Genomic DNA, 25,809 nt, shown 5'->3' on the forward strand with positions numbered 1-25,809 from the left:
GAGGTTAACTCTATGGCTTGGAGGCCAGCCGTACATGCTAGGGGTAAAGGCAGCTCAGATAAGAGAAGGGAACACTAAATAAAGGGGGTTGGGAAGATCCGCCCAGGATGGGAGATGCATGCTGAAAGTACACTATAGACTGAACATGACTGCCACTCAATGCCTCTTTTGCAAACCAAGCGCCCAAAAGGAGAGAGAGAACAAAGAGAATGCCTGGCCACAGAGGCAGGGTGGGATGGGGATACGGGGGGTGAGAGGGATACTGGGATTAATGGTGGTGGAGAATGGGCGCTGGTGGAAGGATGGGTACTCGATCATCGTATAACTGAAACCCAAGCACAAAAAATTGTAAGTCTACAAGTGTACATCATGGTGTTTCACTAATAAAAATTTTAAAAAAATATTATACATGGAAGAATGTACAGAGATGTGGATTACAAGTTCAGTGAAGAAAAAATACTAGATACACACTACATAATGGTTTAATACTAATTTAATAACAAAACTAATTTCTTTCTCTTAAAAATGTTCATTTATGTTGACAGGATTAAGCTACTCTTGATAATATATGAGTTTTTACTGATTTCCCCATTACACAAAATGTCCCTAATCACCAATCCTTCTGATCGGGTGGTCAATTTTTCTGCTACTTTCTCAAACAACTATTTACTTGATGGCACCTCAAAACAATTGTAGTCTGGCCCACTCCAAAGCTTCAAGAATAAGCAAAGAAGACTGGAATGGCTCTACTGGCTCCATTTAAACAAAAGGGAATGCCCTGCCACAGAGGCAGTGTGGGATGGAGGATCGGGGGTGGGAGGGATGCTGGGATCAGTGGTGATGGAGAATGGCCACTGGTGGAGGGATGGGTACTCGATCATTGTATAAACGATACCCAAGCATAAAAATTTGTAAGTCTACAACTGTACCTCCTGGTGTTTCAACAATAAAAATTAAAAAAAAAAAAACATAGTTTATCTCATTTTTTTTTCTTTGTTGCCCTACCTCATCTTTAGAAAAAGCGATGACATAGGAAAGCTTCTTGCCCCATCCTATTTCATACAGGAGTGGTTTGTCACAGACATCCTCACACGAGTCACAGTGCAGCCACCGCTGCTGAGAGGGGGAGTATACTTCTGTCCAGACATGGTCTACACATGTGAGAGACAAGAAAGCAAAAGCAAACCAGAGTTAAGTTTATAACAGCAAAATCACATCCAACATCTGTAAACAAACTCCTAGGACTAATAGAACACACTATATTATTCTTGAAAATGATTCCAAGATATCTTTAAGGCAATTTTTTTTATTTAGAAATAATGTAAACTGTAAAATGTAAGAATTCAAGCATCAAAAACAAAGATGCATTTGGTAATGGGAAGGGGTTAATGCCATTTTTTTTAAACTGTCACCTCTCAACCTTTCAGACCCAGAAATAGGAAGTTTAAGAGAGGAGTTCTGGTTAAATAATGTCCTATGTTCAATTATAAAATAGTAGTCACTACTGAGTGAAGGTTTCAATTTATCTTGAAAAAAAAAATCAAAAACAAAAAGAAAACACAAGTAACTCCCTAAGAACTAAGAAGAACTTAGATGAGAGATGAGCAATTTCTGAAATTGTAATATAAATTTCATGTGGCCCTTACTTTATTTTTATTTCAATAGATTTAAGATTATGAAATCTTTTATGCAAATCCCTACAAAAATACAAGATTTCTATAGCATATTATTACACACCATACAAAAATAGTATTACTAAAAATATCATGGTAACTTACAAAAGAGTATTTATAGACCACAGTAGAGGCAAAGTGTTATGTGCATTACAAATACCTTGCAATTCCTACACAGAAAAATGTGAGACTTGTGTAATTTTTCAGAAGGCAAAAGGACGCACAATCTGGCAAGAAAATAAAAAGCTTTGACTGTAAACCAAAATCCTCACATCTACAAAGTGCTTTCTGCTCAAACCACTTTCTGTACCTGTGTAATCCCAAACATAGCGAGCTTCAAATCCTAAGGCCCGGCAGCACAGTGTAAAACAATTGGCCCACTCGCCACATCGCCCACATCTTGTTTCCAGAAGTTTCTCTGGGTTATTATACCTGGTTTAAAATGACAACAAAACCACAATTGTTTCATTAGCAAAATCAAGAATTTTAGAGAAGCTATTGTGTTATTTCTGGGCTCAACAATAAAGCCTATCTTATTTTCATGTTCTTAACTACTGACTCAAGAGTTTAGAATGTATGAGGCCCTGTACTAGAATTCTTTGGTGAAAAATGATTAAATCAGTGGTACAGCCCTTACTGAGTTTATAGGCCTACGGGAAAGAAAGAACTGACACCAGTAAGTTTAAATATGGTAGAAGGTGATACAAACCATACAACAGGTCAGCGCTTTAGTGTCTGAGAGGGTAGCTGGGAAAGAGAACCTTCAAAGACAGGATTTAGAAAGGCAGAGAATCTTTGATAACTTTGCTTTACCAATTAGCAGTACACTAAAAGTATATACTCATGATACTTGAACGGTCAATAACTTTTACAAAAGGATAAAATGTTGTAGCTTAATTGAACTAAGTCTTACTTTATTTTTCTTTCCAATGGCTATTTTGAAATTTTACTCTTCTTAAGTACTTAAAGAAGCTAGGCTAATTTATTGTTTTTGAGGTGCTTTGAAACAATCACTGAATTTACAGAATTTTCATTAAAATGAAGGGCATAAAAGTTTGCATTAGTGTGTGGTGGGGGATCCTGAGCAAACCAAGCGAAGTAGAAGAAGTGCAGTGACGGCAGCCATGAACGTGGAAGGAAAGAAGACAGTGGCATGAATAAGCTCTGCAAGGTCTAATTTCTCTAAGCAGATGCTCTTGCTGAAACTAAATAAAATTCAATTCAGGCAATTAATTTTATCAACTTGTAAACATACGTAAAAGTAGCAGAATTAAAGCATCACAAGCCTTTACCTTCTCTATACTGCTTCTGCCAGTTGTATATGCTTATAGACACTTTGGTTCTCTACTTGGGAGAATAGCTAAACAGAGAATAGCTAATCTACAGTAAAACAGAGGGTAAAACAGAGAGTTTGCAAACCACAACACCCAATAAGAGAGAGAGAACAAAAGGGAATGCCCTGCCACAGAGGCGGGGTAGAATGGGGGGGGGTGGGGGGGACGGGGGGTGGGAGGGATACTGGGATCCGTGGAGGTGGGAAATGGGCACTGGTGGAGGGATGGGTGTTTGATCACTATATAATTGAAACCCAAGCACAAAAATTTGCAAGTCTATAACTGTACCTCATAATGTCTCACTAATAAAAAAATAATAAATAAATAAATAAATAAATAAATAAAAGAGTAATGCTCTGTATAAATGTTTTTGTTCTGTGTCTGTTCCCATTTGCATGATCAGTTTATATCCAACTACCTAGACCTTATGAGCATGATCTAATTATAATTTACAAAAACCTTCACATATTTCACATATTTCCCAAATCAGCTTGACCAGTATCTATTATAGTGGGTTGCTTATCTGAAAACCAACAGCATCACAGCTTTGGACGTCATTACATATTATTTTCAGCATGAAATGTGTGGTTTGTAATTTCTAATTATTCACATTGGTAGAAGGAGGCAAAACATAGATTTGTGTATTATTTATCATGCCCATATTTTAGTTTAGGATGTCAAGGGGTTCTGCAAAACAAACAGGCTTGTGAACTGCTTTTGAGGAGAGGCTTTACTTTTCTTAAGACACTTAGTTGTTCTCATATGAGCTTAATCAGATTATGTTCACATCATCTAACACCACTATTCACAAGTTCAGACTCTTGGACTTGGATGTCTACAGATGCACTAAGGAAATAAACATGAGCTTTCTTTTCAAAGCTTTTGATGTGGTATCATAGGATAGCATGCTGTGGATAATATCAACTTCTCTGTGACCTTAAAACAAAGCATTTGTAAATATTAAATCTTAAAATGGCAGGCGATGTCCTTTAAAACCCTCAGCCGTTCAAATGGACAGAACTGACACCATTCTTCCTTTGTTGAGGCACTGTAGACACTTGAAGCGCAGTATTAATTTTTCTCCTGTTTCAAATTTGCTGCTGATACTGTATATAGCTTTTAACATGCTGTGTAAGCTTTTTCCTAGTTCCTAAACAGTTATTTTATGTAGTGCTGCTTTGCCAAATAAAGATTACACACACACACACACACACACACACACACACACACACACACACACACAGAGCAAGATAATCCAGGTTACATTTAGCCTGCCAGTCGTAGCTTACTAATACATTACTAATTACAGTACTAATACATTCCTAGAGGAATGTATTTCTAAGAATTAAATTGAAAAGAAAAAGTGCAGGTAATAAAAATTCTCTATCCTTTTAAGAGATTATTTGAACTATATTGTTCAGTGAATACTCACCTTGGGAAACGGTTGCTTAAGTGGCATGTGTCACAGTAATGGTCTTCTACTCTGTTTGCACCCCACTTCAGCTCATCATCATTGGGGGATAATGATGCACCTCTAGACTTAGTCTGGCCACCACACTTAGTACACAAAATTTCATTCACCCAGTGAAAAAACTCTTCCTTAAACCAGTGCAAAAGTTCCAGCAAAAGGAAGTCCTCATCACTCATATTAGTACCTGAGAAGTTAAAACAGAACCAAGATCTTAAGTTGACCAATTTTTAAAAAAAAACACACACACTCACACATATTTTGTTCTCCATTAAAGAGCAATATTAACTCTTAGTATATAATGAACAATGACCTACCACTCTGTACATGTAAAAGGGTATTTACCAAACTGACCGGTTTCTTGAGCAGTGATTATTTTCGAGTCACTTGCTAATCCATAATGTCAGTTAAGAATACAAAGCAGTAAACACCCTACCATTCTCTGTATGCAGTGTGCTACATAAGATGATGTGAAAGACGCCCCCGGACAGGATACAATACAAGAACCGCTAGTATGTTGTGGACAAGGCTAAAATACAATGACACAACCACCTCTCTGGGAACTGGTCAGTTTGGAAATGACTGTGAAGCACTTGGGAGAAGAATAATCGTGGAGAAATATCTTTTAAACCAAAATAAATTTACCAAAATAAATTCACTTTCTCTTCACAATATGAAGACTGCTGCAATATCATGAGAATAAAGGGAAGAAAAGAAGTCAGGGAAATGGTACTCTCCATTTCTTACTGAATATTCCATTACTGAATATTCCAATACTGAATATTCCATTACTGAATATTCCATTACTGAATTCCATGTCTTACTGAATTGCATAATGCACTGTAGCACTGTCCTCCCGTTGTTCATCGATTTGCTTGAGCGGGCACCAGTAACATCTCTATTGTGAGACCTGTTGTTACTGTTTTTGGCATACCTAATATGTCACGGGTAGCTTGCCAGGCTTTGCTGGGCAGGCAGAATACTCTCGGTAGCTTGCTGAGCTCTCCGAGAGCGGCAGAGAAATTGAACCCAGGTCAGCCTCCTGCAAAACAAACACCCTACCCGCTATGCTATCACTCCGGCCCGAAAAGCATAATACAACATTCAAACAATGTATGTTATTATAGTAGATCTAATAAAGTCTGATGCTGGGCATTAAGTGTGTGCATTCATACTCCATTTCTGTACCTTAACGCTTAATGTATTTCAAAATAAAAAGCTACAGAAGAGAAAAATGACAAAGTCAAGAAATATTTTTTCTCTATGAAAAAAGTCAATCTATACAAATTAATCTGTAATGTAATACAATTCCACTGAAAAGAATGAGGTATCTTTTATGAAACAGGTCAAGTTAACTACAAGATTTACGTGAGAACCAGAGACATACAAAAGGGCTAAGGAGTTTGTCTTGCATGCAGTCACCCCAAGTTTGAATGTGGGCACCATATATGGAGCCTTGAGCTCTGCCAGAACTGATCCCTGAGTTCTGGAGAACAGAGCCAAGAGTAAGCCTGGAACACTGCAAGGTGTGAACCCTAAACCAAACCAAAAAATTCATTTACTATGTATCATAACACATTATAAAAGTCCATTTCTCAGACACTCATTCCCAGCTGAGACCTCTGGGGCAATCTCCTAGGGGCCCAGGCAAGCTCCCGCCCTAACAAAAAGCTCTGGCAGCTGCTCCAACACCCCAAAGCTGCTGCTGTGTGTCTGGCTGGACCTCAACTCAGGCATGAGGGATTGGTGTTGGAATATTGAATGCTTGAAACAAACCATTATGAACAACTTTGTAAACCACGATGTTTAAATAAAGAGGGAGGAGAAAGCTGTAATTATAAAATAGTATGATTTTGGTGAATAGAAAAATTATTAAAACAAGATTCTGAAAGATGGTTTCATAAAGTACACAATATTAATACAATTAACCTTTCAAAGTGGTTCTAAGAGAACTGCTCGATAAATGCACCTGAGATAAGTAGCTACTCAAATATATATTCTTCACTTATTTTAACAGAAATAAATATTACATACAAATATAAGAATAGTGTAAGTGGCAGGAGAGTATGTTTATGATTGGAGCAGGAAAGGTTTTCATCTTTATCGTGGGGTGGAAGATTTGGGGCATACTCCCGGGCGCTCAGTGCACTCTGGGAGTGCTCTGTGTAAGCAGTACATTGAACCAATATTAACTGAAGTAACTGCATGCAAGGCAAGCAGCCCACTCCTTGAATTACCTCTCTGGCCCCAGGAAAGCTTTCTTAAACAAGAGATATTGCAAAATTTTAAAAAAAAAGCTAAAATTTTTATTAAGCAATTTATAATTTGTGAATTTAAAAAGGCATACTAAATAAAATTAAACATGGGGAGAAAATTTTAACAAGTCAAAAGAAGAAAATGTAAGTCTGAGAATGTGTAAAGAACTTGTCAGTAAATCAGTAAGATTAAACCTATGAGAAAAATTCATAAAATTTTAATAAAATAAGCTCAGTATCTCCAGTAATGGAATAAAAAAAACCACACGCTTCTGCAATGACAGGTAATTTGCTTGGCAGGATTATTAAAATATAAAAGCATCACACATTCTACCAGAAAAGCATATAGGTGCAAATACACCAAAAAAAGGCTTTGTAAAAATTATCATCAATTCAGCAAGGTTTATAATAAAGTGGTAAACTATCTCAATGCTCATTCTAGAAAACTATAAATAGCACATACTATATATAAAATAATAATAATATTAACAGTAGTATATACATGTACCATAGAATGCTATGGAGATTTTTATTTTATTTTATTTTTTTATACATGAGGTACAGTTATAGACTTATAAATTTTTGTGCTTGGGTTTCAGTTATACAATGATCAAGTACCCATTCCTCCACCAGTGCCCATCCTCCACCACCACGGGTCCCAGCATTCCCCCCACCCCCTCTTCCCCCCCATCCCACCCTGCCTCTGTGGCAGGGCATTCCCCCTTGTTCTCTCTCTCTTCTTTTGGGTACTGTGTTTTGCAAGAGAGGCACTGAGTGGCAGTCAGGTTTGGTCTATAGTCTACTTTCAGCATGCTTCTCCCACCCTGGGAGGATCCTCACAACACCCTTTATTTGGTGCTCTCTTCTCTATCTGAGATCCCCTAGCACATGTGGCTGGCCTCCAAGTCATGGAGCAAAATTCCTGGTACTAATCTCAGCCATTCCTGGGTGTTAGTCTTGCTATGGAGATTTTTAAAAAAAATTCTAAGATATACTAGTAACTGAAAATCAACAATGAGCTGAAAAATTAATATATACAGGGTAATTTTTGGCTTTATGTGTGTGTGCGTGTGTACAGGATGAAAATTTTTGGTTTTAGGTGATACTCAATGGTGCTCAGGGGACGATGTGCTGGGGATCAAGTCTGGGCCTTCCAAATGCAAAGCAAGCACTATAACCCTCTGAACTATCTCTCTGGCATTGGGATGATCAACTTAATGCAAATCCATATGATTATTCTAACAGAAACATGGATTAGGTAACCCCATGTGTAAATACACAAAAGAAATACATCACTTAATAACAGCTAATACCACAGAATCGAAAAGTATTGACAGGGAGATTTCCTAAATTAGTCTTTCCATTAAGGAAATACTTGCAAATGTTACATTAAAAATGAACTGTAGAGAAAGACAAAAGAATCTCGGAACCGAGCAACTTGCTGCAGAGATGCTTCCGGAACTTATGCCAAGCTGATTTCACCAGGGTGCCTCAGGCGGGAGTGGGCTTCGTCCCTCCACCTGCCCCCTAAGAACCCTGGTGGCTGCCAACTTCCAGAACCCAATGAGAGAAGCGACGGCAAATTCCAGGTCTCGAGGGATATGGGATGGGCTGGCCCTTCTTATTCTAGCCCTGTCCCCAGGGGACCCTCGAGGTCACGCCTACAAACTGCCTCTGGATGCCATTTAAGCTCCTTAACAGCCACGATCCCGACGCACAAAAGAATCTTGGAACCAAGCAGCATGCTGCAGATTTCTTCAAACCCTAATTATCTAAAATTTTAGAATCCCAGGAGTGCACAGCCACTTTGGCAGCCACTTGACATCTTACATTATTCATAACATGCAATATAAAATAAAATATCTAGCATTTGGCAAATTTCCTGTGTCGTACTCAATATGCCAAATACCAGTAACAATGATGGGTCTCATTCTCCTAACCCTGATAGAGCACTGAATATGGCTCTTTTAAAATCTCAGGGCTAGGAAGAAGGAGACGTTACTGGTGCCTGCTCGAGGCAATCGACTAACAACAGGATGATCGTGATCTAGCATTAGCCAAGCGGCACAAATGCTGGCCGACTTTGACCATGAGCGTGAAAAGGTCAGACTACAGCTGAATCTCACGAAGATAATGTTTATGAGAAACAATCTCGTTCCTGACGTTCCATTCACTCTCAAAGGAATGACCATCTCCGAATGCAACAGTTATGTGTACCTAGGTCGAGAAGTCAACATGACGAATGACCTGGCACCTGAATTGCGCAGGAGGAAGAGAGGCTTGGAACCCTTCAAGAGTGTTGAAGAAATAGCTAAGAAGACGAAGAACCTCTGGCTCCGGGCACATCTCTTTGATTCCACCGTTCTTCCTTCATTAACATACGCCTCTGACACCTGGGCCCTATGAAAACAGGATGAGAACGCTATTTGGATCTCCCAAAAAGGAATCAAAAGAGCTATGCTTGGAGAATCACGCTTCACTCAAATGAAATGAGAGAAAGAATCTGGAGTTCTGACCTCCGTCGATGATAAAGAATCGGGGACGCTGTCTCCTTTGCCACGGTGTCGAAAATCAGATGGGCTGGACATGTAATGAGATTTTAAGATGACCACTGGACTAGAGTCATTACCGACTGGATTCCATGGGATGTCAAATGATCACGTGGCCGCCCATCTACGAGATGGTCAGACTTCTTCGTCAAGACCCTGAATGATCGGTTTGAGGCTCTTCATGTTCCTGGAGTGAGCAGACGCCACTGGGCTACACTAGCACGTGACAGGGAAAAATGGAGACGCAGCTAGTGCCCGCTTGAGCGGATCGATGAGAAACGGGATGTCAAGTGATCTAGCATCTGCCTTTTTGGCAGGATTAAGTGGTGGCAGGAAAATTCAAAATAATGGTGGTGGGAAGGTGCAATGGTGGTGAGACTGTAGAAATATTGAATATAATCCATTATTGTGAACAACTTTATGAAAATAAATTTAAAAATTAAAAAGAAAATGAACTGTGGGGGCTGGAGAGATAGTATAGCCAGTGGGCATCTGCCTTGCATATGGCTGATCTGGCATTCCATATGGTTCCTTGGAATGATCCCTGAACACCAACAAATGTGGTTGGGAACCCAAAAATAGGTAATAAGTAAGAATAAACCTTAGCAAGTAGCTATTGAGTATGTAGATCTGCCAGTGAACTTTTAAACGATACAAGATCTATTGTATTACTCAAAACTTTTAATAGGTTTCCCTCTCAATCAGAACGTAGTCTCTATTCTTATTCTTCCAACAGTGGCTGAAAAATGGCCCCCTAAAACATATCCATTAATCCCTGGTGCCTGTGAATGTTATCAGAGATAGAGGGGTGAAAAAGGTCTTTGCAGATATAAATATGGGGAGATTCTACAGAAATGAGATTATTCTATATAATCTGGCTTGATCCTAATACATAAACACACGTATCCATGTAAAAGAAATAGAAGGGAATTTAACACACACACAGGGAATGACAGAGGAGAAAAAGACTTGAAAACATGATCTTAAAAATTGGAGTGATGTGGGGGCTGAAGCAATAGTACAATGGGTAGAGCACTTGCCTTGCACCCAGTCAACCCGGGTTTGATCTGTGGCATCCCATATATTCCTCTGAGCCTGCCAACACTGATCCCTGATCACAGAGTCAGGAGTAATTCATGAGCACTGCTGGGTGTGGCCCCCTTTTTCCCCAAAAGATATGAAAAAGATTATCCCCTAGAACTTCCAAGGAAATATGGTGTTGCTAACACTTTGATTTCTGCCCAGTGATACTGATTTTGTACTTGTGGCTTCCTGAACCATGAAAGAGTATCTGTACTTTTAAGTGACCAACTTTGTAAATATCTGTTATAAGTAGTCATTGAGTAGCTACTGAGAGTATCCTGCCCGCACAGCAGAGTCTGACAAACTCCCCGTGGCGTATTTGATACGCCAAAACCCAGTAACAACGATGGGTCTCATTCCCCTCACCCTGAAAGAGCCTCGAATGTGGCACTTTCTAAAATCTCAGAGCTAGGACGAAGGAGACGTTACTGTTGCCTGCTCGAGGAAATTGATGAACACGGGATGACAGTGATACAGTGATACAATGAAGTAGTCACATGCCTTCCTTGGCCTCTCTAATCTTGTTCTGCCTTATTCATTCTGCTTGTGTCAAAAATCCTCCCAGCCATCTGTCCTCTGAAGAGACCATGCTAACTGTCGTCTTGCAGAAGCGTTGCAGTTCCTACTGTCCTCTCCCTTAAAGGGAAACCACTGCTTTCCCAGAAAAACATTTTCAGACAAGACTGTGCCAAATAGATCTATCCTAACTCTATTCTGTTAGTTTAACTTGTTTTCCCAACACTTATAACCACCTGCCAAATTTGATTATTTTTTTTTCACTGCTGTATCCATAACTATAGCTGTTTTTGCTGTACAATGGGTGCTCAGTAAATGTCTAAGTGGAAAGGAAGGATGGGCCGAACATGTCTCGTAATAACCCACTCACAATCAATGGTCATTGCCATAGTCATTGCCAAAATAGGAAAAGAGAAGGAAGCCAGTATATTTTATTTGTTTTATTTAGTCCAGGTATACACACCAACAGGCCGGAGCTAAAAGCAGGAATGTCAGACAGAGAGGACCAACCACCTAAGAATCAGTGCTCTTTGGTTAAGCAATATCTTTAGTTATGAATGCACTGTCCTCCCGTTGTTCATTGATTTGCTCAAGCGGGCCCAGTAACGTCCCATTGTGAGACTTTGTTGTTACTGTGTTTGGCATATTGAATACGTCACGGGTAGCTTGCCAGGCTTTGCTGTGCGGGCGAAATACTCCCAGTAGCTTGCTGGGCTCTCCGAGAGGGGCGGAATCGAACTCGGGTCAGCCAGGTTGACCACATGCAAGGCAAATGGCCTACCCGCTGTGCTATTGCTATTAATTATGTATGGCTTAGAGAAATGAAAGTGGGATCCTATCTGTACAGAATAAAGACTTAGAGAAATGGGGACCAAATGGAGATCTGACTAAGTGAAGATAATATATAAGGAGTATAAGGTAAGCTCTAAAATTAGAATCAAGTCTTCAAATTAATAACTTCAGCATAAATTTAATAATGCTAAATAAATATAAGCAGATTTTAGGCAATTTCATTACAAAAACAGAATGATCATGGATAGGTCTTAACTTCAAAACTACGAAACCACACACATTCATGAAAGAGAAAATGAAAAGGCTGCTAACAGCAACAATAAACAGGACAGCCTCATTCACAGACATATCCTTAAGATGAAATTTTCTCATTGGGAAGGGCATTTGCCTTGCACAAAGCCAAAACAGGTTTGATTGCTCCGTCCCTCTCGGAGAGACTGGCAAGCTACCGAGAGTATCCCGCCTGCACGGCAGATCCTGGCAAGCTTCCCATGGTGTATTTAATATGCCAAAAACAGTAACAAGTCTCACAAATAGAGACGTTACTAGTGCCTGTTCGAGAAAATCGATGAACAATGGGAGGACAGTGACAGTGACAGTTTTTCCTTGCTCTGTTTAGTAGGCCAAACACAATCTTGTTATCATTTAGAATACTCAATCATGACAAATTTCCAAGACAGAGCTACCAAATCATGCTATTCTTATCTTGATATCTGGCAGTGTAGTATGAAGGTCCTACTTTGCTTCAAAGCAGAACACTTTTATAAGTTCAGAAACCCTGAATTCGATTTTGTCCAGGGTGGAAAAAAAGTGCCACTGTATGAAGAAAGGATGTCACAAATCTGGACAGTGGAGACCTAGTTATCATCTCAGGACCAGAAAGTCATTAGGGCAAAGACTAACTAGTTTCACACAATCCGTGGCTTTTCTTTATTACCAGTTTCCAATTTCTTTGGCATTGCAACAAATCAGCTCAAAGACTATATAGGTCCCAGTCTTCCTTGTGATTAAGTGAGGTGGAAAGAGCAAGCTTCGTGTGATACTTGAAAGATGTGTCAAAAAGCAGTAAGTTGAGCTAGAAGGTGTATTTTGCCTTTTCTCCCTTTCTTCTTTTTTTTTTATTTTTTAAAAATTTTTTATCCTTTCTTCTTTCTGATGCTTGATCTGCAGATCCAGTGAGAGGGGCTCTAGCAGCCATCCTAGGCTGCACAGGAGAGTCATTTTTCTGCCAAGGGCAACTTGAATATTTATGATTTGTAGGCCACACAATACAGGCAGAGATGGGCCACTGGCAGCTAGCTAGAAGCATATGTGTCTCTTCTCTTCTGCTACATACCAGGACCGAAAACATAACTTTGTGAGCCTATTATGGCTTGAAATATCTATATCTATATCTATAACTATATCTATATATACGGGCTGGAGCGATAGCACAGCGGTAGGGCGTTTGCCTTGCACGCAGTCAACATGGCTGACCCGAGTTCGATTCCTCCGCCCCTCTCGGAGAGCCCGGCAAGCTACCGAGAGTATTCGATATGCCAGACACAGTAACAACAAAGTCTCCAATGGAGACGTTACTGGGCCCGCTCGAGCAAATCGATGAACAACGGGAGGGCCTTAACCTTTACCTATCTATACATATATATTATATATGTTGGGCTGCAGCGATAGCACAGCGGTAGGGCATTTGCCTTGCACGCAGCCAATCGACCCGAGTTCGATTCCTCCGCCCCTCTCGAAGAGCCCGGCAAGCTACCGAGAGTATCTCGCCCGCACAGCAAAGCCTGGCAAGCTCCCCGTGACATATTCAATATGCCAAACACAGTAACAAGAAGTCTCAGGATGGAGACGTTACTGGGCCCGCTTGAGCAAATCGATGAACAACGGGAGGACCGTGACTGTGATTAACACACATACGTTAACATATATTAATATATTATTATATGTTATATATTATAATATATTATATGTTATATATCATTTAGGGCTGGAGAAATAGCACAGCGGGTAGAGTGTTTGCCTTGCATGCAGCCGACATGGCCAAACTGAGTTCGATTCCTCCACCCCTCTTGAGAGCCCGGCAAGCTACCGAGAGTATCTTGCCCGCATGGCAGAGCCTGGCATGCTACCCGTGACGTATTTGATATGCCAAACACAGTAACAAGTCTCACGATGGAGACGTTACTGGGTCCGCTCAAGAAAACCGATGAACAACGGGAGGCCAGTGACAGTGACAGATATATTAAAACATATATATTAACACATGCCAACATACATATTTTAACATATATGTTAATATATGTTAATGTATATGTCAATGTATATTAACATATATGATATATGCTAAAACATGTATGTATATTATATATATGTTAATATGTATATATTAACCTGAGGGATGGAAACCAGGTCTACCAGAACAGAACCAAACTAGAGACACACCCAGGCCTCTGCTAATGCCTACAACCTACCACTAACACCACTATGACTACCCCCAATAATTGCTTACTTGAAAAAACAAATCCTAAACTACTGTAGTCATTATTACAGTTCAGCCTAACCCTAACTGAGACATTCACTGGGTCTACAATACCCTTACCTCACTATATGTTTAAATTTCCTTTGTTATTACTCTTACCTTGTCATTCACTAGAGTAGCACAATCCAACACAACTTTCAGTAGTAACGAAAATAAGTCATCATTGTATTTTCCAATAAGTTAGGAACAACTTGTGGTTATTGAATACTTGAAATGCATGGAGTCTAACTGAAGAACTTAATTTAAATGTGATTCTAATTTAAATGTGAAGAATACCCATATGTGACTAGTGCTACCACTTTTTAGACTATAGTCTTTTCTGCTCACACCTTTTGTCTTTTCAATACTGACTATCCCGTTAACTTGTATGGCTTTACCTGTTCATTCTTGTACCTAAAGACTTTACCATACAACTACACTCCGTTTTCACTGGGCAGTCCAGTTACCACTGGACTTAAATATCTGGCTCATTTCCCTTCAAAATCTATTCCTATTATCTCTCTTCTCTTTGCTTAGAGTCAAAGAAAACCAAAGAGTACCCTCTGAGGTTTACCTCAAGTATATACAATTTCTTGTTATACCAATTGTACTCAACAACTGAAAATAATACATATTCTCCTACTCCAACTCCTGCATATAACATCTCCCATGCAGTCAGAAACATCTGACCACCCTCTTATTCCTCTTATGTAACTCTTTTATTATCAGGTCTTAGTTCTTTACCTGCAAACTCTTGATTCCTGTTCTTCTTACAGGTTACTGCTGAATGAACCCCCAGTATGCACATCTCTGATGTCATCTACTTGCTTAAATGGTTACTATTGTTGAATAAAGTAGGACCAATTCCCTGTGAAATAATTTTATTTTCTTTCTAATGAATAACGTAACAACTTTACTCTATGTTTAACCATACTAATATTAAGCATATTTGGTTTTCATTTTCTATTTCAAAACTCATTAGTTATACCCTTTGTTTCATTTATTTCTAATTCTTTTTTGAAATATTAAAAGCATAAAAATAGGGGCAAAAGTGATATACAGAAGAGGGGCATTTGTCTTGCACAAGTCTGACCAGGGTCTGATATCCATACCCAAAGTACTGCCAGGAGTGCAGAGCCAAGATAAAACCGAAATAAGTAAATAAATTTTTTTTTTTTTTTTTTTGCTTTTTGGGTCACACCTGGCGATGCACAGGGGTTACTCCTGGCTCTTCACTTAGGAATCGCTCCTGGCAGTGCTCAGGGGACCATATGGGATGCTGGGAATTGAACCCAGGTGGGCCGCGTGCAAGGCAAACGCCTACCCACTGTGCTATTGCTCCAGTCCCAAAGTCCAACACCAAGCAAATCTCAACCCATCTGGTCTCTCACTACTATTCTCCTAACTCCTGACCTTCATATAGAGCCAGACTGAATTACTTACTGCTTCCTACTTAGAAACCGTACTCTTCTGCCTCTAAAAATGCCATTCACTCTATTTGGAGAAAAATCCCTAACTTGCACCTTACGTGTCTGTAACACCTCAAATTACAAATCAAATTCCTCTTTCCTGGACATAAAACTCTATTATAGTGCTTTTGTCGTGTGAAAGAATACACATACAAATCTTAAAAGCCACTCCAGGTCACAAGGTTATAAAAGACTGTCTTCCCTTATTTTCCAGTGTTTCTAAGGAAAACAGAAAACTGAAAACACCCAAATGTGTGTTATATCATAATTAGAGTGGGCACCTGTCAGAGCAAATGTCAGCAGGGGCATTGGTAGCTGTGCTTGATGAGCTTCAAGATCAAGGCCCTTATCAGTAAAAAAACCTGCTGAACAGGAATTTATGTCAGGAGCATTTAAAGGGTCCCAGGGTCTGAGACAGTGCAGGGGAGTTAAGGCACGTTGCCACCCCACTTTGAAGTGGCAGGGTCTTTGTGACATTCTTATTTTGCAAGTGACTAAAACAGCTAATCCAAGAGGAGGAACTATCTCAAAGCCTCAAAAGAAACTTGTCACTAAATTAAGCCTAAGGTCCTTAAGAGACATTAAACATAAGAAAATGCCACAGTAAAGACAAAACCACCCAAACAGAGGTTGGTATAACATCTTAGTTAGCTGAGTGTCTGCTCTGTAAGCAGGAGGCTTGGGTTTGATTCCTGGTAGCACCCGGTTCCCCAAGCATCTCTAGTGTGGTCCCCAAACTGATGTTATCCTCCAAAATAAAAAAGGCAGAAAATATCTGACAGGCTTACATGAGAAATAATTAAATGACTACAAGGATTGCATAAATAATCCCTTAGAGGCTTCTGGGTTCAGCTTTGACATGTTAAGAGATTAGAAGTAATCACTCTGATTTTAAGATACTCCCATCCATCAACAAGCCAAAAATCACTGATTCTTTTGCATCCATTCAAGAACTAACTTTACTGTCACCCCTAAAATTTGAAGAATGACACAGAATCTCAAATAGAAAATTATACACCTGCCATATGAAGTAGAAATCTCTGGAACCAAAAACTAGTAGGAATATACTTTAGTAGTAATTTTGACAAAGTAATGGAGGTTAAATATGGACCAGCTTGAGTGGGAGAGGTTCTTAAGCATTTTATGAATTTTTCCTCCATGAATCCCACCCAATGTGTTAAAAGAGTATTCCCTTGAAAGCAAGGAAAGAATAAAAACTGTAAAGTGCAGGGTAAGAAAGATGGCTCACACAGGCTTTGCATAAAGAAGCTGGATTTAATCCCTAATCCTTCCTGAACACAATTTTACAAAAAATTGAAAAGTATGTCAAGAACATTCTCCACAATTAATTCCTTACATGGGGGATGTGGGGGTTGGGTGGGAAGATTTTACTGAAACATTATCTGAACTGGAGAAAGGATAGTTCTCTAATTTATCACTCTCTGGTCTATTTTTTAAATTTTATTTTTATTATTATTTTTTTTCTGTTTTGTTCGGGGATAAACCTAGGGATACTCGGATTATTCCTGGCTCTACTCTCAGGAATCACTCCTGGCGGTGTTCAAGGGACCATATGGGATGCTGGGGGTTGAATGTGGGTTAGCCTCATCAAGGCAAATACCCTACCTATTGTACTATGGCTCTGGCCCCTTATCTTTATTTACGACACTATGATTTGCTGTTTATAACAGAGTTGTTTCAGGCAATGTTCCAACACTAATCCCACCACCACTGTACCTTTCCCTCCACCACTGCCCCCAGCTTCTCTCCTACTGTCTAGCCTGTCCCCTTAGCAGACATATAACAAATTAAATTTCATTATTACCTGTCCAACAAAACTTAAGAGAAACAGCAAAAGGAATTATCAGAAAATATACCAAGAGAAGTCAATCTGTGATAATTAACTGCTACAGATTTTAATCTATATAAGAATTTCAAATTACTTAATACAAGACAGTATATTGCCTATTCTCATTTACATAAATAAGTGTTCAACTCAGACATCTAAAACATATTGCATTATACTTTACTTTGTACCTGGATCTTATTGTGGGAATTATTTCTCCCCTCTCATAAACATAATTATTTTACCGGGCCACACCCAGAAAATAATGCTCAGGTAATAATACTCCTAGCTCTGCACTCAGACATTACTTCTAGTGGTACTCTGGGGACCATATGAAATGCCAGAGATTGGCCCTGGGTTATAAGATTAAGAAAGGGTTTCCCAGGGTCAGAAACATAGTACCAGCAGGCAGGGCACTTGCTGTGCAGGTAGGTGACCCAGATATAATCCCCGGCACCCAATATGGTCCCCCAAGCCCTGTCAGGAGTGACCTCTGGGTAAAGAAGTAGGAGTTAAGTCCTAAATACTGTCAGATGTAGATGCTCCCTACCTCCTCCCCCCAACAAAAGGAGAAGGACTTTTCCTGGGGCAAAAGAAATAGTATAGGGATAAGGAGCATGTCTTACATGTGGCCAGCCCCCACTGGATTCCCCCACATCACATGGTCCCTGAGCATCACAGGGGCAGACCCGGAGGCTCTTGGGCACCTCAGGGTAAGAAGAACTGTTAACCTTGGGCCATCTACCTGGTTGGTCAAGAAACAATGGGAAGAGCCCCTAGGCCTCATGAGTATAGCTGGGTGGGTCAAAAAGCAAAAAAGTGAAGAAAAACAATGCTCCTCTTCCCCCAGCACTATCATCACACCAACAGGATAATAGCGTAACAACCATGGGTTCCCAACTGAAAGATCTGCTCATCAGGTAGGGGCAGGAATGTTGGCAAAGTGCGGAGGAGTCCCAGGTATGATCCCTGGCACTTTGTGGTCTGCTAGCACTGACCAGAGAGCAATACTCATGCACTGCACCAGAAGTAGCCTCTCAACCCTATGGCACCACAAAAACAAACAAAAATTGGGGCTAGAGAGAGTACAGGGATTGAAGCACTTGCTGTGAATGTGATCAAACTCAGTTTGACCCCTGACACTAAGTACGGTCCTCCAAACACAGTCAGGAGTGATCACTGAGCACCGAGCCAAGAGCAGCCTCAGAACACTGCTGGGCGTGACCCTGCTTCGCTGCCCTATCCCCCTCAAAAAACAAACAAACAAACAAACAAACAAACCCACAAACCCTTACAGAAATACAAGGATATCTGAATGCCTTTCATGATGAGACACAGTCAAGTAAAGAATCTGAGCTTCAAGATATCAACAGAGGGACCGGATAGGTAGTACATACAGCAGGTAGGGCACTTGCTTACCACCAGCCTGAGTTTGATCCTTGGCACCCCATACGATAACCCAAACACCACCAGAAACAATCCCCGAGGTCAGGGCCCTAAGCACCGTCAGGTGTGACTCCAAAACAAAACAAAACAAAACAAATATCAACAGAAACTTACCAAACTTAAAACTAAAGAGAAAAACAATGGGAAAAGAGAGTGTGGGGTGAGGGGGTGAAGTGGGAGGTGGAACAACCAAGAACTGTAGGAGAATTTTAAAAGGGAACAAAACATCAAAGATCTGTAAAAAATGAGGCTTTTATACATTCCCAACATTCATGCTGGGACACCAGAGGAAATGAAATAAAAGAGTAGAAGGAAAAAATCGAGCCGTAATGACCAAGAATTTCCACAAAAGAGATCAATAAAACACCAGAGAAAAGGATCTCTGAAAATACCAACCTAAATACACATTTAAAATATTACACCTAATCATACATTCAAACCGCAGAAAAACTAAAGACAATCATCTTTTTTTCTGTTTCTGTTTTTTTTCGGCCATACCTCGTGATTTGGGATTATGCCTGGCTCCGCACTAAGGACTCATACCTGGCGGTGCCCGAGGGACCATATAGGATGGTGGGGATGGAACCCTGGCAAATGCCCTATCTACTGTACTATTTTTTCAGACCTCTCCTCCTTGCCCCAAAGAAAATCTTGACTAAAGCCCAAGATTCACTGAGTGGGATGAGAAAAGTATTTTTGCTTTGTTTTGGAGCCACATCTGGCTCACTCTTGGAGGAGCTCAGGAAACCATATAGGATGCCAGGGATTGAACCCAGGTTGGCCACGTGCAAGGCAAACAGCCTGCTTGCTGTACTACTGCTATGACCCAAATAACCTTGTCTACAGAGGATTAAGAATAGGAACTTCAATAGACATATCATAAATAATGAAGGCAATAAAGTGAAATATAAGGAAAAAAACCCATGAATCTAGAATTCTACATATTAGTGATAATATCCTTCAAAAATGAAGAAGAAATTAAGAAAAAGTTCTTCACATGTCAAAAACTTCAGTAAAGAAAAAGAACTTGTTACCTTGGACTCTGGACTCAATGGGACCCAGGAGCAGAGATCCTCTGCCTGCTTCCCCCAGTCTCCGGCCACCTAGGAGTCACACCCATAAGCCACACCCTGCCGGCACCAGATAATCTCCTCATGGGCCACCCTCCAGAACTCAGGCTGCTTCTCCCAGGGAGTATAAAATGAGGCCCCCATAACCATGCCACCAGATTCTGTGCCAGGCTGTTTTCACTCGGGGCGCCCCAGAGGAGGGCGGGCGAGAGCCCTCCCTGCCCCAAGGGACCCAGCCCTGGCATCGGACCTTCACTACCCAACTGCTGCCATGCTCCAGGCCACTTTCCAGACAGAGCAGCCGCACATCATGGGACACTTCCTACCCATTGCCATTGTCCATAATTACCACAGCATGTTTGATGGAGTTCAGACAGTAGGCAACAGATCAGAGAGAAATATATATATATATATATATATATATATATATATATATATATATATAGTCCTCCGTTGATCATTGATTTGCTTGAGCGGGCCCAGTAATATCTCCATTTTGAGACTTGTTGCTACTGTGTTTAGCATACTGAATACGTAACGGGGTAGCTTGCCTATATATATGCCTCTCGGAGTGCCTGGCAAGCTACTGAGAGTATCCCACCCGCACGGGCAGAGCCTGGCAAGCTACCCATGCCAAAACCAGTAACTATAACGGGTCTCATTCCCCTGACCCTGAAGGAGCCTCCAATCATTGGTAAAGACAAGTAAGGAGAAGCTGCCAATATCTCAGGGCTGGGATGAATAGAGATGTTACTGGCACCCGCTCAAGTAAATTGACGAAGACAGTGATACAGTGAAAGAAAAATAAGGTATAAATGAAGGCAAAATAGAATATTTTTCCTTATTCTAATTTAATCTACAAAGCACTTCAATAATATGGACGGAACTGACAATGTAGTGGGTAGGGTGCCTGCCATCCACTCAGAGGGGTTTGATCCTGGGCACCACATATGGTTCCCCTGAAGCATTGCCAGGAGTGACCCCTTAGGTCAGAGCCAGGAATAAGTGCTGAGTATCACTCGGTGTGGCCCCCAAACAAAATGAAACAGAGAAAATGCTTTAATAATAAATAACAGCATGTCTGGGGGGGGGGGGATTATAATACATGAATAAGTTAAATGAAGGTCAACAATGTCATACGTGGAAAAAGAGAATTGGGACAATTTTGTTAAAAGATGAATGCAATATATATGAAGCAGTAGTGCAGGGATTTTGAAGGTGGGCTTGAATTTAAAATGATTACTGCAGGCCACAGATGTGGCTCAACAGTACAACACATGCCTTGCATGCAAGAGACCTGGACCTAATGCCTGGGACTGCAAAGCAAAATAAACAATACACTTATTGCAATTTAAGGTAATCACCAAAAAAGAATTAAACAGTCTCCTAGAAAAGATGGCCCCCAAAATGATCAGATAAAAGCCAATTACTTAAAAACTCAAGTAAAAAGGCTGAAGTTGGAAGAAGTCACCTAAAATCCAAAGACCAATAATGAAAACATGAAATGATCATTAGTTGATGAATGTACAACTACATTGTTTCTTAGGAGTATATTGTACTAAAAAGTCTGCTTCATGTAGCACCAACTTATTTATTCCTTAAAATATCATTTTTATTTTTAAGCAAAGAAACTGACCTACAGAGATTACATAACTTCATCGGGGATGCACAATAAGTGGCAGAAATGGATTTATATTCAAGCAGGGGCTTCAGAATCTGTCCTCTGATTACCAATGTGAGTCAATGTTCTAAACATACAAATTAACTCTGAATGTACTTTCTGTCAGATTTACATCAAAATTCACTACTACTGACATCATATAGTCCCTGGGCTAAAGATACACCATTATCTAAAATATTTGACGCATGAACAAATTAAAAAAAAAAAAAAACAGAAGCAAAAAGTGTTTTATAGCACAGTGGGTAGGATGTTTGCCTTGCACGTAGCTGACCCGGGTTCAATTCCTCCGTCCCTCTCGGAGAATCTGGCAAGCTACCGAGAGTATCCTGCCTGCATGGCAGAGCCTGGCAAGCTCCCCGTGGTGTATTGGATATGCCAAAAACAGTAACAACAAGTCTCACAATGGAGACGTTACTGGTGCCTGCTTGAAAAAAATTGATGAATAATGGGAGGACAGTGCTACAGTAATACATTTCAGGAATAGGTATATATTGTTTTACCTTTGAGGAATAGGTATACATTTAAAATTATACTATGGGGCTGGAGAGATAGTACAATGGGTAGGGCATTTGTCTTGTATGCAGTTGATCTGGGTTTGATCCCTAGCACCCCATATGGTTCCTCGAGAACTGCCTGGAGTAATTCCTGAGTGCAGAGCCAGGAATAACCATGAAGACATGAAGACCATGGGTGTGGATTCCCCAACACCCCATCTCCCCTCAAAAAACCCAACATTCCTGAAAGAACCAAACAGAAATAGGTTAGGTGAGTATACAAACAAATAAACCAAAAGCCACCATTTCAGTATTTAGCAATGACACATAATTAGCAGTAAATGGTGATATAAATCACTACCTTTATCCAACTTCCTAGCTCTCGTGAACTTTTCTTGTGATCTCTTTTTCAGTTCCTGGACTGGAATACAGGCCAGTGCTTTCTCCTGGAGAGCACGGTTCTCATAGAGCAGTACGTGCTGAATGTTGGACTGCAGAGCTTGTAGAAGGATGGGGTGGCCAGCTGTAACCTAAAAGGAAAAAGAAAAAAAAATGAGATTATCTTCTCTCTATCAGCTATAAGTAACATAACAAAACTCATTGGTTCTGGGGCCAGAGTGATGGTATAGCCGGCAAGGGTCCTTGTCTTGTGTGCAGCTGACCTGGGTTCATCCCAGGCGCCCAAGATGGGCCTCTGAACACCACCAGGAGTGACCTCTGAGACCAGAACAAAGAATAAGTCCTTGTGCAGAGCCAGGAGTAAGCCATGAACCCCATTAAGTGTGGTAAAAAAAACGCACACACACATTATTTCTACAATTTTATTTATAAAGCATTGTGAATGGATTCACAGAAATGTAAAAAATACTGAAAACTTTACAAAATTAGTATTAGGAGTAACTGTGTAAACTCACACAAATAGGTGGGCACGGCACCCACACGGCGGCGGCTCTATCTCTTCCGCCACCCGCGTTCGGTAGTCTCACCCTTCTACCACCCCGGAGAGGTCGATGGCGATGGTCAGGCGGAGGAAGGGACGAGGGCCAGGCTGGTAGGTATTAGTCGTAGTTTATTCTGATTCTCTCCTCATCTGTCTCTCTATCTCTGCCCCCATTCTTCCTCCCCCAGCTACTTCATTCTCCTTCTCCATTCCCCTTCATCCTCCTTCTCTGGAGTCTGGGTTCTGATCCTCTCTGAACTCTCTTCTTCCTTCTGCCTCTCTGAACTCTCTTCCTCCTTCCCCCCTGCCCGCTCCTACAGTATGGTTAAATTCTCTCTCCCTGAGGAATTGGGGAAAAACAATTACATAGGTGCGGTCACAATCAATAGGGGTGGAGATCAACAGGGGTAGAAATCTTAGCCTCAGGGAAGACCGCTCCTAGGACAGATCCTTCCTTAGCAGGAGGACCCACCCTAGAGCAGAATTCCATGGGCGTGCCTCTCCTCTCCTTGACCGACAAGCGTACAAGAATATAATATAAATCATTTTGTATGGATACAGTAAGAAATATATTAAACTTATAGAATTGCTCTCCTAGGGCCATCTCGATCTCAGACTACGGTGCTCAGGCCAGATAGTCTTTCCCACCCCTAGCAGGATCCTAGTCTTGTCGTTACCTTTGGATCATGACAGCATTTGTCTATGATCAAACTCTTAACTTATAGTTAAGAATCGTGGCACTTTGGCCTGGCCCATTTCGCTGCCAGGGTAGCTCACTGCTTGCCCTGGGTCCATTCAGTCCCTCGTCGGGACCCTGCTTTTGGGGTGTTAGGAACTAAGGGCAACTGAGGCTTAAGTCGAGAAAGATGCCCGGGAGTGAATAATATTCAAGGCCAATCAAATCCTAAATTACAAAGCATAATGTTAACGGTCTTCCTGTATCTATACAAAAAGGATATTACTTTAAGGTAAACTATTCATAAGGCATAAGGAGAGGAAAAAGGCAATATTTCACTCATATATATAAATCATAGATTTCTGGGAAACTGATCTTACAAATTAACAAAGTCTGATTAAGGGGAAAGCTGATTAACTGGATGAGGAGGAGAGCATAGGAAAGACTGTTTACATGTTTACATGTAAACACAATGGAAGTGGAAGTGCCTCTGGAGCACTGTGATTGGGTGTAACCAGATTGATGGGTATAACGAGATTAATGGGTGTAACCAGATAAAACCTAAGCTTCTTGAAGGACAAAGCAATGTTACCCAACAAGTAACCATATCTGTGTTATACACTGTCTTCATTTTTTACAGTCAGGTTATATCTGGCCCAAATAGGGTTTGCACACATGAGGCACTAAAACTTGAACTACCTCCTTGGACCTAAAATGTTTATTATTAAATCCTGATTATATTAGATTACTGACGCCATGATCGTAAAGATAATACAGTGGGGTGCTTGACTTAGAGCACTACATGGGCCCCAGCAGCCCCGCAGCCAGCCAGGAATAAGTCCAGAGCATTGCGGGGTGTGGCTCCAAAACAAAAGTTAAAAAAAAAAAGTGGCTATCTCGGAGTAGTGAAACCCCCTCCACACAGAGAGGTGTGGTACAAAAACAAAAAAAGAAATAAGTTCTAGCAAATTAACTATGACGGTAAACATGAATGAATTGAATGAATGTATTAAAAGGTGTTTACAAGGTGATTAAAACAACTCAACTCCAGGGGCTGGAGAGATAGCACAGCAGGTAGGGCATTTGACTTGCACGCGGTCAACCGGGTTCGATTCCCAGCATCCCATATGGTCCCCTGAGCACCGCCAGGAGTAACTCCTGAGTGCAGAATCAGGAGTAACCCATTGTCGGGTGTGACCCAAAAAGCAAAAAAAACTCAACTCCAATCTATGACAGGTGGGGAGTGTACACAGTACACAAGACAGACAGTCCACTTTAAGTCTAAGACAGGAACAGAAGCAGCATAAAACAATAATGCCAGAACCATCACATTGAATCAGCAAGTAGCACTGAGTAAATGTGTGTATGTGTGCATATAAACTGTGTATGCATATACATTTTGAACACTTAAAATAATAGAGACCAAGCTAGACAAGATGATTATCCTCATATTAAGTACCTTATGAATGCAGAAACGATCATAGACAATGCATATTTGCTTAATGCATATTTTTTGGGCCAACATGGGCAGTGCTCAGGCTTTACTTCTGAGGGGCCTGAGGGACCATATGGCATGCTACAGACTGAACTCAGGTCGGATGCATGCAAGGCAAGAGACTCACCTGCTGGATGACATCTCTCGCCCTGCTTAAATACTGAATGAGCCTTTGTTATCTGCTAGGTTCTTAGGAGAAAGGTAACAGCAAGCAAGATAAATTTATTATTGACTTATTTTGATCTGCCAAGTGGTGCTGGGGGACCCAGGGCCACAGCTGGTGGCGGCATTTAAACTGCACCTGCCTATGCTAATGCTCAGGAGGTCACATGGTGCTGGTTAGGCCCAAGGCTTGATGTGTGTTCGGCACATGCCTCAACCGCTGCAAATTCGACAGAGTGAGAGTCAGAAAACCAAACAGGGTATTGACATTGTACAACAGAGATCCTAAACTCAGAATTCTCTGAAGAAATGAAGTCTGTGGTAGAAGATGAAAGAGTGAAG

General features: G+C 40.7%; 1 protein-coding gene across 1 annotated transcript in view; it reads right to left on the reverse strand.

Moving 5' to 3' along the window:
• Positions 1-25,809, reverse strand: part of NGLY1 (N-glycanase 1) — an 82,441-nt gene that overhangs the window by 23,982 nt on the left and 32,650 nt on the right. Inside the window, exons 4-7 of the mRNA XM_056129221.1 lie at positions 22,556-22,724; positions 4,440-4,662; positions 1,984-2,105; positions 1,006-1,151 (exon numbers count right to left, since the gene is read on the reverse strand). Coding sequence (XP_055985196.1) covers positions 1,006-1,151; positions 1,984-2,105; positions 4,440-4,662; positions 22,556-22,724 — 660 coding nt within the window. The remainder of the gene's footprint in view (positions 1-1,005; positions 1,152-1,983; positions 2,106-4,439; positions 4,663-22,555; positions 22,725-25,809) is intronic.

Source organism: Sorex fumeus, unplaced genomic scaffold, assembly GCF_029834395.1.
Source record: "Sorex fumeus unplaced genomic scaffold, SorFum_2.1 ptg000072l, whole genome shotgun sequence".
NCBI lineage: Eukaryota > Metazoa > Chordata > Mammalia > Eulipotyphla > Soricidae > Sorex > Sorex fumeus.